The 21,161-nt window shown below is 45.4% G+C and overlaps 1 protein-coding gene across 10 annotated transcripts in view; it reads left to right on the top strand.

Annotated features, from left to right (window-relative positions):
• The window catches only part of LOC135386212 (poly(rC)-binding protein 3-like), a 417,863-nt gene that overhangs the window by 383,384 nt on the left and 13,318 nt on the right, over positions 1–21,161 (top strand). For 6 of the 10 annotated variants that reach the window (XM_064616025.1, XM_064616024.1, XM_064616016.1 and 3 more), the window contains 10 exons: positions 5,669–5,692; positions 6,155–6,187; positions 6,359–6,475; positions 7,723–7,866; positions 9,030–9,158; positions 9,225–9,341; positions 12,468–12,645; positions 14,787–14,822; positions 15,782–15,935; positions 18,570–18,689. In XM_064616025.1, coding sequence (XP_064472095.1) covers positions 5,669–5,692; positions 6,155–6,187; positions 6,359–6,475; positions 7,723–7,866; positions 9,030–9,158; positions 9,225–9,341; positions 12,468–12,645; positions 14,787–14,822; positions 15,782–15,935; positions 18,570–18,689 — 1,052 coding nt within the window. Of the gene's footprint in view, positions 1–5,668; positions 5,693–6,154; positions 6,188–6,358; positions 6,476–7,722; positions 7,867–9,029; positions 9,342–12,467; positions 12,646–14,786; positions 14,823–15,781; positions 15,936–18,569; positions 18,690–21,161 lie in introns of all 10 variants that reach the window. The other 4 variants (XM_064616020.1, XM_064616017.1, XM_064616018.1 and 1 more) reach the window with 4 other exon arrangements.

The following is a 21,161-nucleotide window of genomic DNA, read 5'->3' as shown; positions in this document are numbered from 1 at the left end:
ATAAATGACAAGAGCAGACGACGGATGTTGAGAGTATGCCGCAATTCCCTCTCAGGAAAAACGAGAGACCGTCACTAGCTAAGATTAAGAACCAATGAGGGCGTGACCTTGAGGAAAGGAATGCCGCGGACGTCTCATAGAGTTACGGTGCGTCTGGACAACTCCTTTCCTCCTCCGTCAAGAAACGTCCATTCTACACCGACTACGCCTTAATGCCGCCAGGACACCTCTACTTCTCTGTAAAATGGATCTTCTCCAGTCGCCCAAATGCCCCACTTGCGCTGTTGAAGCTGATGTGCCACACCTTATTCTCGACTGTCACAGATTCGACACCCCTCGAGCCACGTTGAGACGACGCCTACTCGAGCTGCGGTGCACGGACTTTTCTCTGGCCACTCTGCTCGGCCCAGTACGAGATCACACACAGCGGTCTGTGACCAAAGCAGTTCTGACTTTTTTGAGAGATTCAGGTCTGATGAACAGCCTGTGAACTCAGTCGTGAAATCTCATTCTTCTTCTGTGATTCATCTCATCATTCCTTCACCGTTTGTTAGTCATCTGTTTTTGTCATCTTTGTCATTAATCTACCTCATCTTTCTTTCATCATCTGTTAGTTTTTCGTTATTTCCAAATTCTTTTTCTTTATTTCTTATTTCTTAATTTTCTTCCTTTATTTCTTTCTTATTCCTTCCTATTTCTTTCTTTCTTTAATTCTTATCTTTTCCTTTTATTTATTTATTATTATTTCTTATTTCTGGAATAGCAAGCCGACGTCCCGTTCGGCTGACCTTTCCCCGTTTTTTTTTCCTTTTCGTCTAATAAATATATCCCCCCTTTCCTCCTCTCAGCGCCACCCTCTCACTCCTCCGCTTAGGGAGTGACGTCACGTCACCGGAGCTTCTGCGGCCGCGGAAGCAGCGCTGATCTTTAAAATTCGTTTATTTAATATCTAAGCACTTTTCGGACAAAAAAAAAACTTGCCGGGTACATTGTCGGGCTTCATAGATGGGTTCCCGGATAGACAGGCTTAGTCGGGATTCTGTACGTGAGTGCGAGTGAGCAACTCCTTAGGAACTGAAAGCAGGTATTCCAGGAATTTCACTAGGTCCAACATTCATGTGCATTACCTCAGATCGCTACGTTGTTAAAAGTGAAAATAAATTACAGTGGCGCCGCATGTCCTATGTCTTATGGTATTATTGCGACACGCGACGCTTGTAATCTTGACGCGATTTGCCTTCCAAAAGTTGAATACAAAGTAAATTTACCTCTGGCTCTGGCATGACAGGGGAAGAAGGCCGCGGCCACGTTTCTCGGAAATGCGGGAAAGCGCACGTTCTTTGTTTCGCTAGTTTAATGAACTCCTCCCCCTTTTCTATTTTCACTCCCTGGTGTCTCCAGATAGAGACGCATCTGGGTCTCTCGTATGAGTGGGTCACATGAGGTAAGATGCACCCAAGCACAATGCTTCCACGATGAGAAAAAAAAAGTCAATTCCTTACGATAGTACACTGAACACGGACATGACCTTGAAGGTGTTTAATCGGCTTTCCGGGTGTGCCTATGTGGCTCGTTAATGGAGGTTCTATTAAGTAAATATACAGGCTTCGCCAAGATAAACTTCGGGGTTTTGTAACGAAGATAAAACAAATTAGAACAGTGTCGGAAAGCCAAAGTAGATGTTAGAAGACGTATTATGCCCCAAAATTTTATGTCGACAATGCCGCTTTCTCCGTTTCTCTGTGGATAAATCGTGAAAATCAAAAAATCGCTGCTGCCTAAACGGCTATACCTGTGTTTCAGCTTCTTTCCGTCAGATGACGAAACGGCCGGACGCGGCGTTGCAGAGCACGATTCTGCATTCAGTTCCACTTGTTCAAATTTCGATGTCGTCTGCAACGCCGCGTTCGACCGTTTCGCCATCTGACGGAAAGGAGCTGAAACACAGGTATAGCCGACTAGGCAGCGGCGGTTTTCTAATTTTCACGATTTATCCGCAGAGGAACGGACCAAATGGCAGTATCGACATAAAATTTTGTGGCATAATACATCCTCTAACACCTACTTTAGCTTTCCGACACTGTTCTTATTTGTTTTATCTCCGTTACAAACCCCGAAGTTTATCTTGGCGAACCCTGTATATCTTCTGGATATTTGAATGCTTTGAAATTTCGCAAAACGTTGCTTGATAATTACGTGAGCCCATTCAAAGCCAACAAGGTGATGATAATGATGAAAGGGCTCGTCGTTGTCGGCCTCACAGAGGTGGGCAACGTCACGACTGACGCCCTGAGGGAATGTGCGTCCTGGGCCGACTTCTAAGTCTCAGTGGTTAGCGTGCTGGCCATGTCACGTCGAGGCTGGTAGGTACCCGGGTTCGAATCCCGGTGCCGGCTGTGCTGTCTGGGGTTTTACCTGGGTTTTCCTCGGACGCTTTCCGACAAAGCCCAACAACAAGGCCGTATAACGTCAACGTAATCCTCGCTAGTATAGAGGTCGCTCCAATCAACACCACGCCTTCAGCGGACACAGCCTGCTTGTACACACAGGTCATTTATGCTAAATGACAGTTACTCAACTGACATTTGGCGTATCGCCTGACAGGGGTAAGACCCTGATCTTCACAAATTTGTCAGTATTCCGTAGCGAGGGACCAGCTCCCGTGATTTCGTAGCTAAGATGATCACCTGCCGAGACTGGGAGGGTGAGCCGGGTTCGAGTCCCGGCTAAGCTGTCTGGGTGTTTTGCTCAGCCGCTGTAAGGCTATCGTCGGCACAGTTCCCTGGGAAGTCGGCCGTGGACGGACGACCCAACCGAGCAACATGCTTCTACATCGGTAGGCACATCGCTCGATGATAGTCAGTTTTAGTATATCGTACGCTGTCGCCTTTGCGTAAAGGATGGCGTGGCGGTTCTGCGCAATGCGCAAAGCTCTGTTTATGCCTTGCGCGTGCGCAGAACCACCAACGCTATTCCTTGCGTACGCAAAGGCGACAGCCTACGATATACTAAAACTCACTATTAACTAAAGATGAGTGCGGTGCAGGTACCCGCGCAAGTTTGTTCTTTGCGGGTACACATTTCCGTGTCACCGCGGAGTGCAGGTAAGGTGCGGGTAGACCCGCACTACCTCAGCGAATTACGCCGGTATTACCCACAGGCGCAAAACCAACCCGTCGGATTTTGGCGTATGACCCGATTCATGGCGAACATTTGACCCAAAATACTTTCCTTCCAAGTTGTTGTTTGCCACATAGGGTTATCTTTGGCTATCTTTCGACACTATGACTGAAACACTTCCCATTAGTCAGCTGGCAACCAGGTCAGCAGTTGCCACAGCGTACGCGTTGGAAAAGTGGCTCACCAGCATCAATAAATCATATCGTGCCGTCACGATCGTGTGGCATAACTGAAACATGTTTTGGGCTGCGGGTATATCGGCGGGTGTGCGGATAGGCGTCAGTATGTGCAGGTGTGGTTACGGGTACCAATTTTCATACCCGCACTCAACTCTACTAATAACACGACGCCACCAGTTTTGTTGTGGTGATTCACTACGAGCTCCAGCGCAATTGGCGGCGAGACCCTCACTAGGGGCGCCACTGCGCCGTCTCTTGGTGGGGATCCCCGTTTCGGTTTCGTTTCTGTTACTTGCAGTAAAAACTGTCATATTGGAATAAAAATGCGATTTACTTGGAACACATATGTCGTTTTCTTCATGAATCACCAGGACATATCAATGCTGGACGGCCCCTAACACGTGCAATGTCTTTATACGCAATGCAATGTGAGAATACTGCCCGGGAACATCCCCACGACAAGGTTCGTTCAGTGAACACCAGTGGGCGACTCCCAAACTTCTCGGCGCCAATAGTTGCAACGGATTTCATTTCAAAACATCTCTGCCTTTCGAAACGCTTACCACGTGCCGTCGCGTGACCGATTTGGAGCGCACCAACTCGTCCATATCGCTACGTCTCTTATCGAATTTGGAAGGGAGACGATACGATCACCTGCTTCACTTGTGGGCGAGGCATCAACAAACGGCCAATCGCACCTCCAATCTCCCCATTTCCTCATCTCTGGAGTGTCCGTCGCAAACTTGTTCCGTTTCCATGGCCCATGCATACTTCCCAGTGACGGCGGCTTCTATCTCCCATTCATACGTATCGAGCACGATTTGTCTCGTGCACCTTCCTTTCAAAGCTGCGGCCCCGCCGTTTACGGAGCACCGCCGACAATGGGTGCTTTTCAGCGAAATTTGGCGCGTGCCTCCCCCCTGTTATGCGGCTTTCCCGCAGGACGCGTGCTTATATTAGGCTCGCCTTTGGAAGACCCGATAAGCGCTCCTCCTCCTGTTCGAAACAATGGTTAAAGCAGCACGCGCGCGATCTCGCAACAAACGACGCGCCCTGGAGTCCTTCAAAATAACGCTTGCCTTCCCAAATCACTTTTGTTCGCCGTTAATGTCCGATCTGAGGGAACAGTCCTATTGTTCGCAGACAACTTTTGTTGCGCGGAAGGAAGTGTGTACCCTGTGAAAGGAAATTAATTCTAGGCGTGAGGCAGAAATGTTGTGCGTGAACGAAAAGGTGATGACACTTGCTTACGTGGTCAGAAAAATTGGAGAATGTACGCTGAGTGGCAGGCACGTTGGCCCTACACCTTGGGGGCATTTCTCCTTTCTCGAAGATGTTATTGTCATGAACACTTGTCGAGTGTATGCGCTATTTATTCCTCGTTTGTTTTCATAATTAGTTACGAACAAATAGTTACAATACAAGCACGTGGTCGCAAAACAACTGTGATCGTGTGCAGGGGCGTCGGAAGTCCCTCACGGCAGGGGGGGGGGAGCCCTAATCTTAACCAACCCAACCCAACCTAACCTAACCTAGAGGAGCCATTGATGTTCTTATTAGAAACGACTCGTCCATGCAATCCGATGTATCCGATGTCCGATCTTTTTTCCTCCGGTTCCGATGACGACCAAGTGCTCGAAACGTTAACCGATACTTTTAACCTCTTTTTTTTTCTTTCTTCTTTGATTTTCTTTTTTCTTTTTTTGCCCCCAAACTGTTCTCCCCTCCTTGGTACTTTAGTCCTTTCGTTATGTTCCTCTACTTTTTGAACGGGTGTTCGTTTTCAGTCTGCGCGGTAACAGAACTGAAAGGCTTTCTGTCTGTCTCGGACGACAGGTACAGACGAGAAATTGGGTGTCGGGACGAAAGTTTAAGGGGGGGGGGCAGGGACCCCCCAGTGAAAACTCAGAGGGGGGCAACCGTCCCCTCTGCCCCCCACCTTCCGACGCCCCAGATCGTGTGTGATGTGTCCACCTGGAGGTTGACGTGACCGCGCTGTTTGCGCCACGCCATCAAATTGCATATTCTGTGGGGGTTGCCAACTAAAATTAACCCGTTTCAAATATTAAACGATTATTCATACGTCCCAAGACACTTTTTGCAAAACTATAAGTGTCGGAAGGTGTTACACATATAGACGTTTAGAAACCGCGATGGAGAAAGAGAAACAGAAAGGAAACTGGAGGAACTTATCCTCCATCATAGCGTAACTCACCTGCACTTCCAGACGTGTGAGTGGGCACGCATAATATTGTCTGTGTGCTGTATCCCTGAGGTCAGGAATTCATACGTATTGTTTGTCCTTTCAGGAGGTTGGCAGCATCATTGGTAAGGTAAGTACAGCATGGTCTTGCACCATTCATGTCTGTCCTGTACGCAGAGAGTGGTACGACTCATTTACTTATTTGTAGCACAGACTGCCTGTTCAGTATTTCATTAAATTAGCTTTGTGTTCAAACGTTATACAGCAACAAAAAATGAGATTGAGGATGTGAAGCGTGATGCGCTATGTCTTTATTGATGTACGCTTTTCTTAGCAGTTTTCAAAGTTGGTGGGCCTTTTATTGTGACTGTTGGAATGGGGGGGGGCATCGTGTCCTTAGGTGATGCTGTTAATGATAATTTATGTTAATAAATAATAGAATAATTCACTGAATGTTGTTGAAAAGAGCAACAAATCATGGCGAGATGCGTTTAATTTTAAGCTTTTTGTGCATGAATTTTTTTCTCAATATTTACACGGTATACTGTATTTTTGTTATTTCATGATCTCTCTGTGCTTTTTCTGATTGCAGAAAGGTGATAACATCAAAAAGTTTAGAGAAGAGGTGAGTACTTTTATTGGGACATACCGCGGCAGTCTTACGTTGCTTAGTCTTTGAACTAAACATGACATGTGTATCCGTATAATCAGGTGCCAAATGTAAGAATAAAAGTTAGCAGTGCGTTACGAGGCAAAAGGGGTTCTTCTCCACTCACATACAAACTCCTTCAAACAGAGCGGTGCCAAAATCAACATCTCCGATGGCTCCTGTCCTGAGCGGATTGTCACAGTTACGGGCTCAACAGAAGCCATCCTCAAGGCATTTTCCCTCATTGCAAGGAAATTTGAGGAGGTCAGTATATTTCCCCCCTACCTCCCCACCCCATCTACAGTCGAGAGCTGTCAGACACGTGACAAGTGCTCTCAGTGGGGGAAAAAATGTCACAGGGAGATACGTGCTATTTTAGAGATTGCTTTATGGATCAGGATTGGCAATGTGATCGTTGCCTTCTCGTTGAATGTGTTGGCAGTGAAGTCCGAGGAACGCTAAGTAAATCTTCAGCCAGTTCAGGTGTTGGAGTCAGGAACTAGGGTTGCCACCAGGCCGGTATATTATACCGGCACGGCCGGTTATTTGCTCGCTCTGCCGGTTGCCGGTAGGAAGGTGATACCGGCAGCCTTTTGCCGGTATTTGTGACTCAAGACCTTTCATATGGGCTTTTTGCGGGGTTTTCCCTTCAACATTCCACTACGGCTTGAATAAATCTGGAGCATAGACCCAACTCCGCGGTCACCAGTCCCTTCCTTAGTTATTCATCATTACTATTATTATTATTACACACAGGAACATATGTTTCCTCGTATTATTTTGAGCTCTCTCTTTCTATCTCTGTTTTCTGTGTGTGCTCTTCCACCCCTCACCCACTTCCCTTTCCCGCGAGCCTTTCCTCCTTTCCCTCTATTCCACCTCCTCTCCCTCAGCCGGTATCTTTCCCTACGAAAGGTGGCAACCCTATCAGGAACTGTGCCGTCTACTTTGTCTATGTACTGTTCTCTTCAATTATGCGCTTGAGTTGGTCGGTGAATTCTCCGGTCTGGACTTTATGATCCCGGATAACGTGATTTTTCGGATCGCGTAGTCAACGTATTTTTATTGGCGATGTATTAATTTTCGCGAATTTCGCGACCGCTAAAAAAATCGCGAAAAATTGTACTCGCGAACGGCAGCTTGACGTTTATCCCACGAAAGGAAACAGCCATAGAATCGCGAAATTAAATACTCGCGAATGACTTCGCAAATGACTGAAGGCACGATCCGCGAAAATAAATACATCGCGAATAAAAATACGTTTACAGTATATGGTAAAGTTTTGTGGCAGTGCGACAAGCTGAAGAAAGGAAAGCGAAGAAAGATGTGTAATGAAATGTGTACGCCGATAGTGTCATAAACAGACAGACACTGTCAGAAAACGAAAACTAATGGATCTTGCGGGTAAGCTCACTTCGCCTTTGCGTGACAGACAAGTGCCGAACACGATGACTGCATATATTTACTGTTGCGATCCGTGGAAGGTAAAGGGCCACAAAATTCCTTTCCAGGCGGCAACCCCAACACTTCAGGAGCTACAGAACAGCGGGACACATCTCCCCAAGCCTCCTGTTACCCTACGGTTGATTGTACCAGCCAGCCAGTGCGGATCCCTCATTGGCAAAGGAGGTTCCAAAATCAAAGAAATCAGGGAGGTTGGTGCACACTTCATCTTATATTGCACGTACTATAGTTACTTGAAATGTTGTATATGGTAAGCTTTCCCCCACCTGAGCCAAAATTCATTATCAAATTACCGAGAGAAGGCACAGACATTGAATCACACGCTAGAAGCACAAAAATGTGTCCAGCCATGGTCTTCTGAGGGTCTGAGTCCTGTACATGTTACTGCGTTGTTATTGAGCATGGATGTGTCATGTCATAAGACTGTCCCCGTGGTAACCGCTCAGTACAGCTCGATCACTGTCCATATGAAAGGCTATTCGAGCCTGGCTCCATGAGAAATGATTAGCAATCGCCGGCCGACTTTTCGGACCCCGATTTTTCGGACATGCTCAATTTTTCGGACTCGTACGCGGAACGGCCGCGGGTCCCCTAGAGTTGATGTGTAAGAACATTCAAAATTTCGGACTCTATTTGCCCAACCAGCGAATTTCTCTCTTGGGGTGACGGAAAATTGTGGTATCATCCTAAATTCATGTCGAAAGAAATCAACCAACTAAAATATCCAGCTAAAAAAAAATAGGCAATGATTGTTCATTTTTCATTCCTCTGAGTAGAAGAGGTCTGTCGTAACGCTTTTGCGTTTTCATTTTTGGGCAACGGCTTGGTTCCTGCAGTTGCGCGACAGCGCTGTAAAGGGAGCTTTACCTAAAGCACGCAAGCGTTAGGTGAAGCCGACTTGCGGATTTGATGACGGCGGTGCCTCTGTCTGTGTACAGTGACGAAACGTCGGTTCGGCAAATAGAAGCTGATGTTATCAGGCTGGAAGCTGGAAGCGCGTTATGAAAGCATCGACAATTTTTGCCAGCCTACTAGTGCTTAGTGAAGTATATTTTGAAGCGAAATTCGTTTTTTCGGACTTTTGCGCGATCCCCGCCGAGTCCGAAAATTCGGACGGCGACTGTGCTTATGGTGGTGTCTGGCTACCTGCCTACTCAAATAGGTCACTGTATCACCTTATGGGTAGCTATGTCACAGGAATTTACATTTGGCCCTCTAACAGTTTGGGCAACACTGAACAGAATTGTAATATTGCAGTGCATACTTGTTGTATTATCCATCTTCTCTAGCTGTCACCATAGAGGCTTACTTTCTGAACGTGTCTTAGAAAGAGAAACGCTGGTGTTACTTGCAGGTCACAGGTGCATCTATTCAAGTTGCAAGTGAAATGCTTCCAAACTCCACCGAACGGGCTGTGACAGTATCTGGGACAGCCGATGCGATTACGAAGTGCATCTACCAGATTTGCTGTGTCATGATGGAGGTAGTATACATTTTGCGCCAAACACTGCAAGTGACGCCGAGTGACCTTGACACTCCTCCCCCGCAGTCTCCCCCAAAAGGGGCAACAATACCATACCGTCCAAAGCCAGCCATGCCACCGGTGATATTTGCAGGCGGTCAGGCTTACACTGTTCAGGGACAGTACGCAATTCCGCATCCTGATGTGAGTACTGTGAGTTGGTTTTGATCAGATGCTCTCACACTGAGGTTTGTGTTTAAATCGGACGAAGAGTATGACTGCGTAACTCTTTCAAAAACCTGCAACGAGCTGCCGTGCACGATGCTGTATTTATGCAGTTGTGAGGCAAGTTACTTTTTCCTAACTAACTGGTACTGAAGAGACGACAGGCCAAATTTTTCGCGCGGTGACATGGCCAGAACACGCGAACCAAAATTGCCACATTCAAAGTGATGCGTAACTCTCGTAACTCTCGTATAATTATAACGTAACTCTAACGCATCTCTAACTATTATAGCGTAATAATAACGTAACTCTCGCATAATTCACCAGACGAAGACAAATAATGGTGGCCATAAGATTTGTATGGCCATGTTAAGAGATGGACAGTGCAATGCCATGTTGCTTTCAAATATAGGAACCGTTGACCTTCACGTCGGAACCAGGGGATCGGAACCTTTATATTTTTTCGGTTCGGTTCGGATGCAGGTTCAGGCATATTGGTTCGGTTCGGGTTCAGCTCCGCAGCAGCGCCAGATATCGGTTTGAACCGGTTCGAACCGGTTCAGGAAAGTGAACTTTGAGCAGATTGCCGTGGTTTAAAAGCAAACACATCCTTACGATTCTCAAATAACACGAACATACTTTTGTTGTTGTTGTTGTTGCCGACACAGCAGTGGTTCACAGCAACACTGCGCAGATGTACATTTCAGGTACAGTCAAACCTCGTTACAACGAAACGCGATACAACGTTACGTGTACAACGTTACGGTAGCAAGCTCTCTACGTTCACCCATCGTATAGTACACCCTGTTACATACAGCTCACGGACTGGCGGTTATTTTCACAGCCCAAAATGGAAACCTCGGGTTTGCTGGGTGACAAAAATTGAGTACAGCTTGGGACAAAAGTTTACGGAACATGGCACTGACGTATTTCTTGATCCGAGCGTCCCCCTGCCGGCTATCAGGAAGATATCGAACAAGAAACGGGTGATCGGCTATTCTGTCCAGCATGTGTGTCCGCTCCTGTTTGCTGCTAGGGTGTCGCTGTAATGGAGAAATGCGACACCCTTGGTGTTCCGTAAACTTTGTCCCGAGCAGTACAAGGAAACCTACAACTGCAAAAAGGACGACCTCAAAACTAACACAACTGACTGAACGCAATAGCTGTGAGGAGGAAATACCTCGCGCGCTTGGGTTGCAGTTCTGTTTTGTCCAGTTTCGGTTCCGAATTTGTTTGGCAACGCGGCTCAATCCGCTGTGTAAATCGTAGTTAATATCTCTCACAACGCACATTAATTCTGAACCGTTTCACAAATTGGTAACCGCATAAATTTATTTCAGTTCAGTTCCGGCTTGGTTCAAGGCTAGAAAAAAATATTTCGGTTCAGTTCAGTTCCGGTTGAGCGAAAACTACGGGTTCTTAGTGGTTTTTTGGTTCAGGTTCAGTTTCGGTTCCTATCCCTGGTCTGAACGTGACTGTATGTTGTCCCGCATTGTGGGTTTTTGAAAGTGCTACTTTGTGATATTTCTCTTTTTAGCATCTCGCATAAATGTGGTATGGTATAAGCTACGAGCACCGCATAATGCTTTAAAATATTGAGTGTAGATGCAGAACCAAAAAAAAAAAACTTCGGCAATTTTTAATTCTGAAAGGGTTCGGCAAGCTTCAGTAGTGAACCTTAGTTCGCTTTAAAAGTTTCCGGTTGCTTACAGTATGTGTGCTTATACCTGTCATAGAACACACTTGGCATCAACACCTCCTGCCCTTGCCTCTGTCTCTGTTCTCCTCATGTCTCACTCTGTGTGGATTGGATTAAAGTTGGATAAAACATCCTAAAATGTCATGAGTCCCGAGAGAAATTAGTGAGGGGTCTGCGAAGCCCACAATCAGGGGTATTTCTTTTTTTTCCTTATTTCACCCGACCCACGATTACAACAACTTGTTGTCTAGTCTCACATGTAGGTGGTGACAGATTGGAATGTAGCACTTATAATTGATGTATTTCACCCTGTATGGTGTGTTGCAGAAAGTAGTCACGATATTACCCAGCAAACCATTAATATCCCTGGAACATCCCCACAAGGTCGCGAACGTCCTGAATATCTGGACATCCGTAGGATATCTATGGGATATCGCACAACTTCAATGCGTGTTGGGCTTACTATATCGGGTTTTTTGAAACAGAAAGCGATGGCTAGACTGGCGTAGGGTCGTGTGTCTCATAGTTATGCTTTTCCGTCACGCATAAAAGTAATTGTATATAGTGAGTTACAAACATACAAACATGACACCCATAGATGCATAGATGACACCATTTTTGAAGCATTAGAATTAGGTATTTTAATACAATTCGCATTTTTGTGCTTGACGCATGTGAGACAAGTACACAATTTTTTTTGTCTCTGTGTTAATGTTTTCCGTATAGCATTCAAGCTTGCCTCGATGGGTAAAAGAACTTCACGTAGTGGGAGCTGCAATGTGTAACTATAGCATATTTCATAGGTAGTATTCCAGTTTCAACGTCAAAGTTGACATCGTCAGAAAAAAATATGTTAAACGCAACAGTGACAGGCAGAGACTTTAAATAGTACGCCGGTGGTTCACATAAAGCAGTAATGGTTTGTAGGCTCGAAAATGCGTGGACTACTTTGTGCTTCACAACCTGCATTTTCAAAACACAAAATATGAAAACAAAATTGCTTTCAGTTACATTCATTTCAACTAATACTTCTTTGAAGATGTCTTAAACGTGGACCTAATTTGAAACACATCAGCTCTGTCTTCTCCCGTCCCACTCGACACTCCTTCTTCTGTGCCCAAAACTCCCCCCACCCAAAGTCTGGCAACGACGAGTCGCTGAAGCGCCATCGTCCCATCCCCTTTCCCAGTCCCTTGTTCAGTGTACGTTCTGCCAGGTATGTTTGTAGATAATAGTTTTTTGACGAGAGCCGCTCAGTGAGCTGAGCGACAGGTCGACAGGTGCCGACGATACGAGCACTTGATGAATGGCTAATAATGATGACTACTCCCCCTTCCCCTTTCTCCTTCTTTCTTTCCCCCTGATTGTGGGCTCTCCCTTTCCCCCACCCCCCCACCAATCCGCAGCCGGGTACAGTGCCCGCTCCCACCGCCACCAATATGGCGGGCGTGAAACAGCCGACCAACCTCTCGTGCCCCTCGTGTTTCTTTGTTCCCGCTCCGCAGCTGACCAAGCTCCACCAGTTGGCACTGCAGCACGCGCCTCTGCTCCCTGGGCACAGCGTGGGTGCCATCAACCCACAAGGTGAGCTGGGGGACGTCACCTCACCACCCCACCCTCACCCCCAGAGTGGCTCCGTGGGCTGTGGCCACGGCTGCTACCTTCCTACCCCATCCTTCAAGCCCCACGCATCCTGTAGGTGCATTCACCATATGCTAGGTGCCATTGTTGCGTCTCTCTTCTCAAGTTAAAGATAAGTTGTGTGAAGTAAAAGCAAGGTTGCAATGTGCAAATGTATCGTTGCGCTGTCAAGGTCCCGAGACAGCCATTTTTGCTGCAAGATAACGTTAACATTTACGGCACGGTGGAGACTCTTTATAGTCGCGCTGCTCATAGTCAGATTACTAGATGTAGTCATCTTTTGATACGAACAGCAAAACCTGTGCTGAACTCAGTATAGTATTTCCAAAGGGTGTATAGTTATCCCCTTGCTGTAGTCATCTCAACTGATGTCCACACAGCAGGAAAATTGCAAAGTTATTTGCCATCTGCACTCCCAGGAATAAGTATCAACAAAACGCTCAAGTTTATGGCTCCATGGGGTAACAATGATGCAAATTTGTGCTACACTTATATTGATAACAGTTTTTTTTGGCCAGACTCTCAAGAAATGGGATGATGCCAGCACCAATTCATCAAATGACGAATAAATAAATAAAATAATACCCAAATTATTATAAAAAATATAAGGACTATTATAGTATATTAAATAGTAATAAATATAATAATTATAATAATAAATACTAATAATAAAATAAACAAATTAAATAAATAAATAAATCAAATCTGTCTTGCACCGCTAGCACCTTGTTTTTAGTAACTCGTCCTTGTGTTGCGGAATTTGCTCAGATCAGATATCTCGATGCTCTGGACCCTGTGTGGTTGGTTATCACACATAGTCTTTTTTTCCCTGCAACCACAAGGGTGATTATAAATAGTCTCCACTGTATTATATTGTGGTCATTCTTCAGAAAACAGCATAGGAAATTGCACAGGGAAGGGTTCCTGCACATACACAGTGCAGTAAAGCTGTAGTTGATTAAAAAAAAGCTATATCAACCAATGTAAATGTCCAGTACATTAAAGGAACGGTCGCATCCGGAAACCAATATATGAAACTGATACCAATTTTTTGGGCATCGGCCAACAGTTTACCTGGCTAATTTCTTTTTCCGTTCCAAAAGTGCTTAGCTATTAACTAAACGAATTTTAAAGATCAGCACTGCCTCCGCGGCTGCAGAAGCTCCAGCGGCGAGACGTCACTCCGTAAGCAGACGGAGTGAGAGGGCGGCGCGCAGAGGAGGAAAGCCCAGTAACTCTACGAGACGCCTGCACAGCCACGGCATCTTTTTTTTTTTTTTCTCGAAGGCATGCCATCATTGGCTGGTTACAGAATGATGTTTTCTCATTTTTCCAGAGAGGGAATTCCAGCATACTCTCAACATCCGGCGTCTGCTCTTTTTAATGTATTCCGTCGAATAGCAGCGAAACTACACCAGTATTTGCGTGGGCCACAACAACACGGAATATCCTCTGGATGTACGAATAACGTCCTGACGGATTCATACGTCCGAAGAACATCCCCAGAATATCTATCGGACGTGTGGATCCGTTGGGACGTTATTCGTACATCCAGAGGATAATTTGTGTTGTTTGTGGATCCCGGTCAGTGGTCCTCGAGGAATGAAATGATACTATAGTTTCGAAATCGACTGGAACGGATGCGGCCATCCCTTTAAAGGAGCTGTGATGTGCACACACTAATGTCACATTATCAGAATTTAATATGTACGTGGAAAACTGACTATGCTTTCTTCTGTCTCACATTTTTGTTGTCTTGGTAGAACATCACGACCGTGTAGCACTCCGCCCGCGATTGTTTACTCAGCTAGTACATATATGCAGCATTTTTTTACTGAAGCCCTTCCAGTGAAGAAAACTTATCTTGTGAGCGAGGTATCATCGCCTGCCGCGCTGATCAACTTGTTGGCCCGACAACAGCTAAGAAAGAGAAAAGTGTCAATAACGCTAGTGCCCTCTATGATAACACCTTGTCTAGTTGCAGAAACTGAGTGCCTGTGGATTCATGACTAGTTGTGCTCGATGACTACCCTGTCATCACTTTGATTGATTTCTCTACGTCAATTCTTTTCGTTTTTCTGCAGCAAGTCTGACAATGCGGTACACTAGTGACATTCCATGTACGTGCACACATATTTTGGGTCTTTAACCTTTGTTGGTGGAAATGGTGTCTGGTGGCTAGATGAACTGTCGTACAACTAGTTCTTTTGCAGCACAAGTCTTGATTGCTTCACCAAAAATGTTTGCTGCCTGCATACCATACCCAGTGAAAGAGCAGAATCCCCGCCAGACTAGGTGTTGCAAAAGAGTAGTATTACGACAAAGCTATATACTGTAATTTGTTGAGGCACATGCTGCCTGAAGTAGCATAGGGTGCATGTGAAAAGATTTTGTTGCTGTAAAGGAAGTCTCAGCTTGTTGATGTTTCCCAATGGCAGTTAGCAAATCTAGAGAAACCCTCCAGGATCACAGTTGGAAAGCAGTGCCTCCTATAAAGACGCACGTCTGCATTTGTGCTTGCATCTACATGTAGCCCTTTCATGAAAAAAAAAAATTTGATGTCCAATTTAGGTCTTTCCCATCGTTGTTGTGGCTGACACTTAAGAAATTTCATGTGACTGTATGGTGTAGAGCTAAATTAATTTCGTTAACTGAATAATTTTAATGGATTAACTAGTTATTAATTAACTTATAAAAATTACCAATGTAAATAATCCTACGCCCAAAACCTGGAGGGAGCATCTACCACCTTTTTTTTTGGGCATCAAGATGATTGCAAGCGCAGCTGAAAGGCATCCATGCATAGTTCCTTATACCTTCTCTATTAATAGCTAGCTAAAGATCGGACAGAATCATGCTAAACATGACATGACTATGCAATGTTAAAGCTGAGACATCCTGTACCACATTTGTTTGGTAACAACCCAGTGTTGCGCACTCGAGCCTGCATGTTCTAGTCCATAAGGGGTGGCTCCGAAAGCAGTTGCGGTTACGATTTTTGGGGTGTGTCTATAGATCTTTCACCATATCAGTGCAGCACTCCTTTCATCTTTCATGCCCTCTGTCTTTGTCACAACAGCTCTAGCTGCGCTGGCAACAACAAACAACCTGCGGCCAAACACGGCAGCTGCTGCCATAGCAACAGCAAGTACCACGACAACTGAAATGACCATACCCAACGACCTCATAGGCTGCATCATTGGGAAAGGAGGATCGAAGATAAATGAGATACGGTGAGCTCGGCTCCTTCTCTTCGCTGTTTTCCAGAAGAAGAAAAAAAACATGTTAAAAAGATTAAAAATGCACAAAAGAAAAGTCATCTGAAAATCGTGTTTCATGAAACAGATATCAAAATCTTTCCCATGTTTTGAACTTTGGTAGAACAGTGTTATCAGTAGCAGCAATCGCAATATAGTAGTGTATACCACAAGTATGTACCGGTCCAATGCAACTTTGACATTTATAACAACTCAGGGAGCTCTGACTGGTGCAATGACCTTGACAGCAGTCTCATATTGTACACGCTGCTTCCCTCCTGTACATGAAGGGAAATCAGTTTAGCACATTCAAGATCGACCCCCTGCGAGGGTGTCAATTTGTTCTCCCTGGTTTTCACAAATTCACAACTCCATGTGTGGTATGATTGTGCAATATGATATTGATAAAACATGAAATGTTCCTCCTGACACTGTAGTTTTCATTACTTCATTTACGCTGTCAGTGATGGAAGTGCCTCGAAGCGTTCTGGCGCAAGCACTGGCACAAGAAAAATGGAGCTATGGCGCAGCTTCGCGATCCGCCACCGGAGGGCCTCAGACGTGTATGGTTACTCATTTATGATGTGGAATGAACGCTTTCCACATTCAGTGCGGTTCATCGTGTCCACTTAATTTAGAGGCGCGAGATCAGGGGGAGCCACAAGCCTAACCTAGCGTAGCTGCGTGTCCGCGCAACGTGTTTCGTTGTCGATGCGTCTAGCGATCCTCAAAGGTAGCAAGTTACAGTGGCTGACAACAATAGGCAGCCATATCTTTAGAGACACGCAAAGCTACCCTTACGAATCGAAAAGCGGTCTTAAAGTGTGGAGAGCACCTCATGCCTCTCAGCTTGGATAGCGAAAAATGCAAACAAGTCGGTGTATACTTGACGTATGCAACATGTCTCTGAGCTTGGAGAAAACACAAGAGGTGTAACTGCAGAACAAACCGCACAGTTATTGGAACACCAAAGTGATGGTACAGATATGCGTCACTAGCCTATAGAGACTGCTTTGGCTAGGACTATAGGTAGAAATCACACATACTCAAGATAGGGCAAGCGACTATCCTTGCGTTTGCTGACCAAGAGCGAGGGAGGCTCCGCCTCCTGGATGCCAACCAATAGGAGGACGCGGAGGGCAGGCATTTCCCAAGCCTCTGCTAAGAGATAGCGCAGTGTTACCGTTGTTTAGCGTGTTGCAAGGCTTCAGCCATGGCGCACCAATCTAACCAACGGTTGAATGAGGCTTAGACATGAGTGTAGCTACCGGTATTTTGCCTGCCGCATGGCTTCTGCCATGGTGCACCAATCTAACCAACGGCTTCGCCGTCCGTCACCATGGGAACGAGGCCAAGCGGGACTTGTACGCATACCAGTTAACGGACGGCGAAGCAGTTGGTTAGGTTGGTGCGCCATGACAGAAGCCTTGCGGCAGGCAAAACAGCGGTAGCTGCTGGTTAACGAACGGCGAAGCAGTTGGTTAGGTTGGGTTGGGTTGGGTTGGGTTGGGTTAGGTTAGGTTAGATGCTGCGCGATCTTTTAGCCAAGAGCAGAGGCTTGGGAAGTGCCTGCCCTCCGCGTCCTCCTATTGGCCCGCATCCAGGAGGAGGAGCTCCCTCGCTCTTGGTCAGCAAACGCAAGGAGTGTCGGGCAAGCCGCCATCTTGACCCTGGGAACGCATCGAAGTAGTCGCCTGCTTCACGCTTTGGTGCAACTTTGGTGCAGATAGAGCAAAAACACCCTCTACGGCACAGGATGATGCGTACCACCCCGTGACTGGCGCAGCTTGGCACAAATGGTGCGGCACTGCCATCACTGCACTGTGTGTGGAGAAGTCGAGTAATTCTCGTGCATTACATATGGAGCCCTGTGTTTTAGAGTTAAATACAGTGAAGCCCATTTTTAGCCCCATTTTCATCTCCGTTACTTCGAGTGAAACCTTGAAATACGAGAGAACCGAAATTAACCAAAGCTCAAACTCAGCCACTTATGCGTAGAGCCTGAAGTTTTCGGGAAACATTTTTTTCTAAATTCGGGGGGTAAAAATCGGGTAAATAAACATGTGCACTAAATTCATGTCAATTCGGGTGAAAAAACTTCCAGTATGCTAGATTCGGGGTGAAATCGGGCTCAGTTACTCAACTAACTGTAGTGGTTTGGTACAAATGGTGATGTGACTGAATTTTTCTGCCAAACAAGTAAATTAATGCATTCCTACAGACATCCCAGTGAGGGCAATTTGCCAGGTAAAAATCGAGTTTCACCCTAAAGAGGCAACCTTCAATTCGGGGTGCAAATTCGGGGAAGAATCGGGTAAAATCCTAAAACTTCAGGCTGTAGTTATGCATATAGGCATTGGTGTCTCTCACCACCTCATGTGCATTTCTTTTTTCATATTTTTTTGTGTCACTTATTTTTCACTGTGCTTTTTCACGCGATATTACCAGGTTTTACAGCTTCTAACGATTAAAAACCCAATTTTTACCATCCCCCCCAATTATTATCACTATATTCTTTCACTTGCATGTGCGTAAAATAACGTTGGTGACCAACGAAAGGACTGATATAACCCTCTTACAGACATCTTATCTTATCATCTTATCTTACAGACAACTCTCCGGAGCCACAATAAAGATCTCAAATTCTGAGGAGGGATCCAAGGACCGATCTGTCACCATCTCGGGGACGCCCGAAGCAATCAACTTAGCTCAGTACCTCATCAACACTAGGTAGGCCTGTTTGCTGTGTTCTCTTTCTCTCTCTCTCTCTCTTTCCTTCTGCCTGGTCAGAAACAGGGTTGCCTCCCATACCAGATCATAAAATTCTATGACAAAACTGTGTCCCCTTCAATCACATAATTGCAAAAATTAACGCCGATGACACGGCATTTTTACGTGTCAAGAACAGAAAGAAAAACATGGGTGATATATAGTTTGTGCAAAAGACAGAAACATTGCTTTGCTCTTCTCAGTCTCCTGGTTTTTTTTTTTTTTTTATAGTAGTCCTTTTTTCCATGGGCCACACAGACACATTTCCAGAGCTGCCTGTAGTCCTAAATGTTCTCTCTCTCTCTCTATTCACCCTATACCTTGCTAAGCTTGGCGCAAAGCTGCTAGATGAGACAGGAAGCAAAAAAGGTTGTTGTGGGCATGACACCCTATGCCAAGCTTAAAAAGGGTAGTCCACTGTGTTCTTGTCATGCCACGATGTTGAAATCTCTTTCTCTGCCATCCTCTCGAAGCATCTTAAGAACCTGTTCTTCTTGTGAGAGCAGTCTTTCGGTTGCTGTCTGATTAACTGTCACCTCTCACAATGACAACAGTTTCAATGCACCCCTGAGGTGATGGAGTCAATGCTCCAACAGAAACAGCAACTGTGGCAATAACTAATGATTGCACAGGCTGTCCTTGTAAGACACACGGACACCCCACAACACGAGACCGTGTGGAGAGCTCGGTGTATCGTGCTTATATAGATGTGGTGACAAAGTAAACACGGCCACACACACACACACAATCTTGCATCGTATTCTTAACCCACCAGAAACGTCTCCCAATCCCTTGCCATCCGAACCCTCCACTGCTCTCCCCCCTCTCTGTCCCCCTGTACAGTCCCCCCTCAGCCACTGCTTCATGATTACCACTCTTGTTATTCTTTCTGTGTTTGTTGTGGAGTGTCATGGTATGCTGCACAGCCCACTGTAGCTGCACTCTTTTGCTTGACCACACCCTCACAAGGCAGCACTGCACCTCAGATCGAGCGATTCCTCTCTTATGATTTACCAGGTGCTCATACATTCTTAACAGCATTCTTGCTACTGACAGCTCACTGTAGAATAATATGCATTTGAATGTACTAAGCTTACTAAGACTAATTCTTTTCTGAAAATGTAGCGTCTGGGCCAACCCGTTTCTTCACAGTTAGCTGTTTGTCTATCGTCCGAAGCTTATGTCCGAAGCTTATGTCCGGAGCTTATGTCCGGAGCTTATGTCCGAAGCTTATGTCCAACTCCGGCACACGATTTCTCGAGTCACAGGAAACCAGCGGGCAACATCAGGAAATGTTAGGGTGCTTAGCACCATGTTGACCTGTAGTAATTTATTATGTAGAAAAACGAAAAGGGCATTGAAGAAGTTCGGGGGTTCCCTTCTAGCTGTGATAGCCTGCTATAAGTGTCAAGGGTAGCGAAAAAGAAACGCGAGCGTAAGGTAGGCATCATGCAAGGCATGATTTCTTTGAGATTGTCTCTATACGTAGTGTGGTGTGAAGAAACGGGTCGACTTATCTTCAAGATCACTGATATCATAAGGTGTGCTAATTCCTGTAAATGACAGAAAGCCCCTGGCAGTACGTCATAAGGCTAATCCTTTTTCATTGCTTACTGAATTAGTTGTTAGAGAACTAGAGTTAGGTCCTTGTAGTTGTATCACGAGTATTATTACAAAGGAGTTCCTACTTTGGGGGTATTTGATTACTTGATGTGACACATGTTGTTTTGAGTATGAAACAGCTTAAAATATCTTTTGCACAATAACTCGATGCTTTTTTTTTTTTTTTTTTGGGCATCCTGAACTGCCAAAGTAGATGAGCATGGCTGTAGATTATCTTAGCTTGCTTTCGTAGGGACTGGTGTTTACATTAGTATATACTTTTAAGTGCTGTTTTGTGTTAACTCATGCACCATTGTTGGGAGCAGATTTCCTTTTCCTTGTTTACAAGAGCTCGGCATAAAAATAGTTTCTGCTGGTGCAGTAAATTGTTATCCTTTATCGAAAACACGAGTCTTAGGGAGCTGCCGACTTTCAGTTTGACATGAAGTCCATTGTGTGTTAGCCAATGCAGCAGCTCCATAAGACCACCATTATGAAACTCAAATTTCATAATCTAGGTAACTGCCCCAGCTCCCAACTCTGCTTCACACATTACTATAATTTTGCTACCATTATTGTTTGATCCTCTTTTTATATATCTCTCTGCCTTCCTCAATTTATATATGTGTGTGCGTGTTGGCGTGTGTGTGTGCATGGCTCTCTTCTGCCTTTTTTTTTTCTTTTTTTGTCCTTTCTTGTTTTGGACACTGTCCGCTCAGACTCTTCTCTAATCCGAGACATCCCCTCTCCCTTCCCCTTCTTTTTTTTCTCCCCCTTCATTTTTTTGCTCTTTTTTCAACAACCCCGTCCTCCATATATACCCACTTCTCT

This window comes from Ornithodoros turicata, chromosome 2 (assembly GCF_037126465.1).
Source record: "Ornithodoros turicata isolate Travis chromosome 2, ASM3712646v1, whole genome shotgun sequence".
Classification (NCBI taxonomy): domain Eukaryota; kingdom Metazoa; phylum Arthropoda; class Arachnida; order Ixodida; family Argasidae; genus Ornithodoros; species Ornithodoros turicata.
The sequence above is the reverse complement of the archived record's forward strand: the minus strand, read 5'-3'. Positions and strand labels throughout refer to the sequence as shown.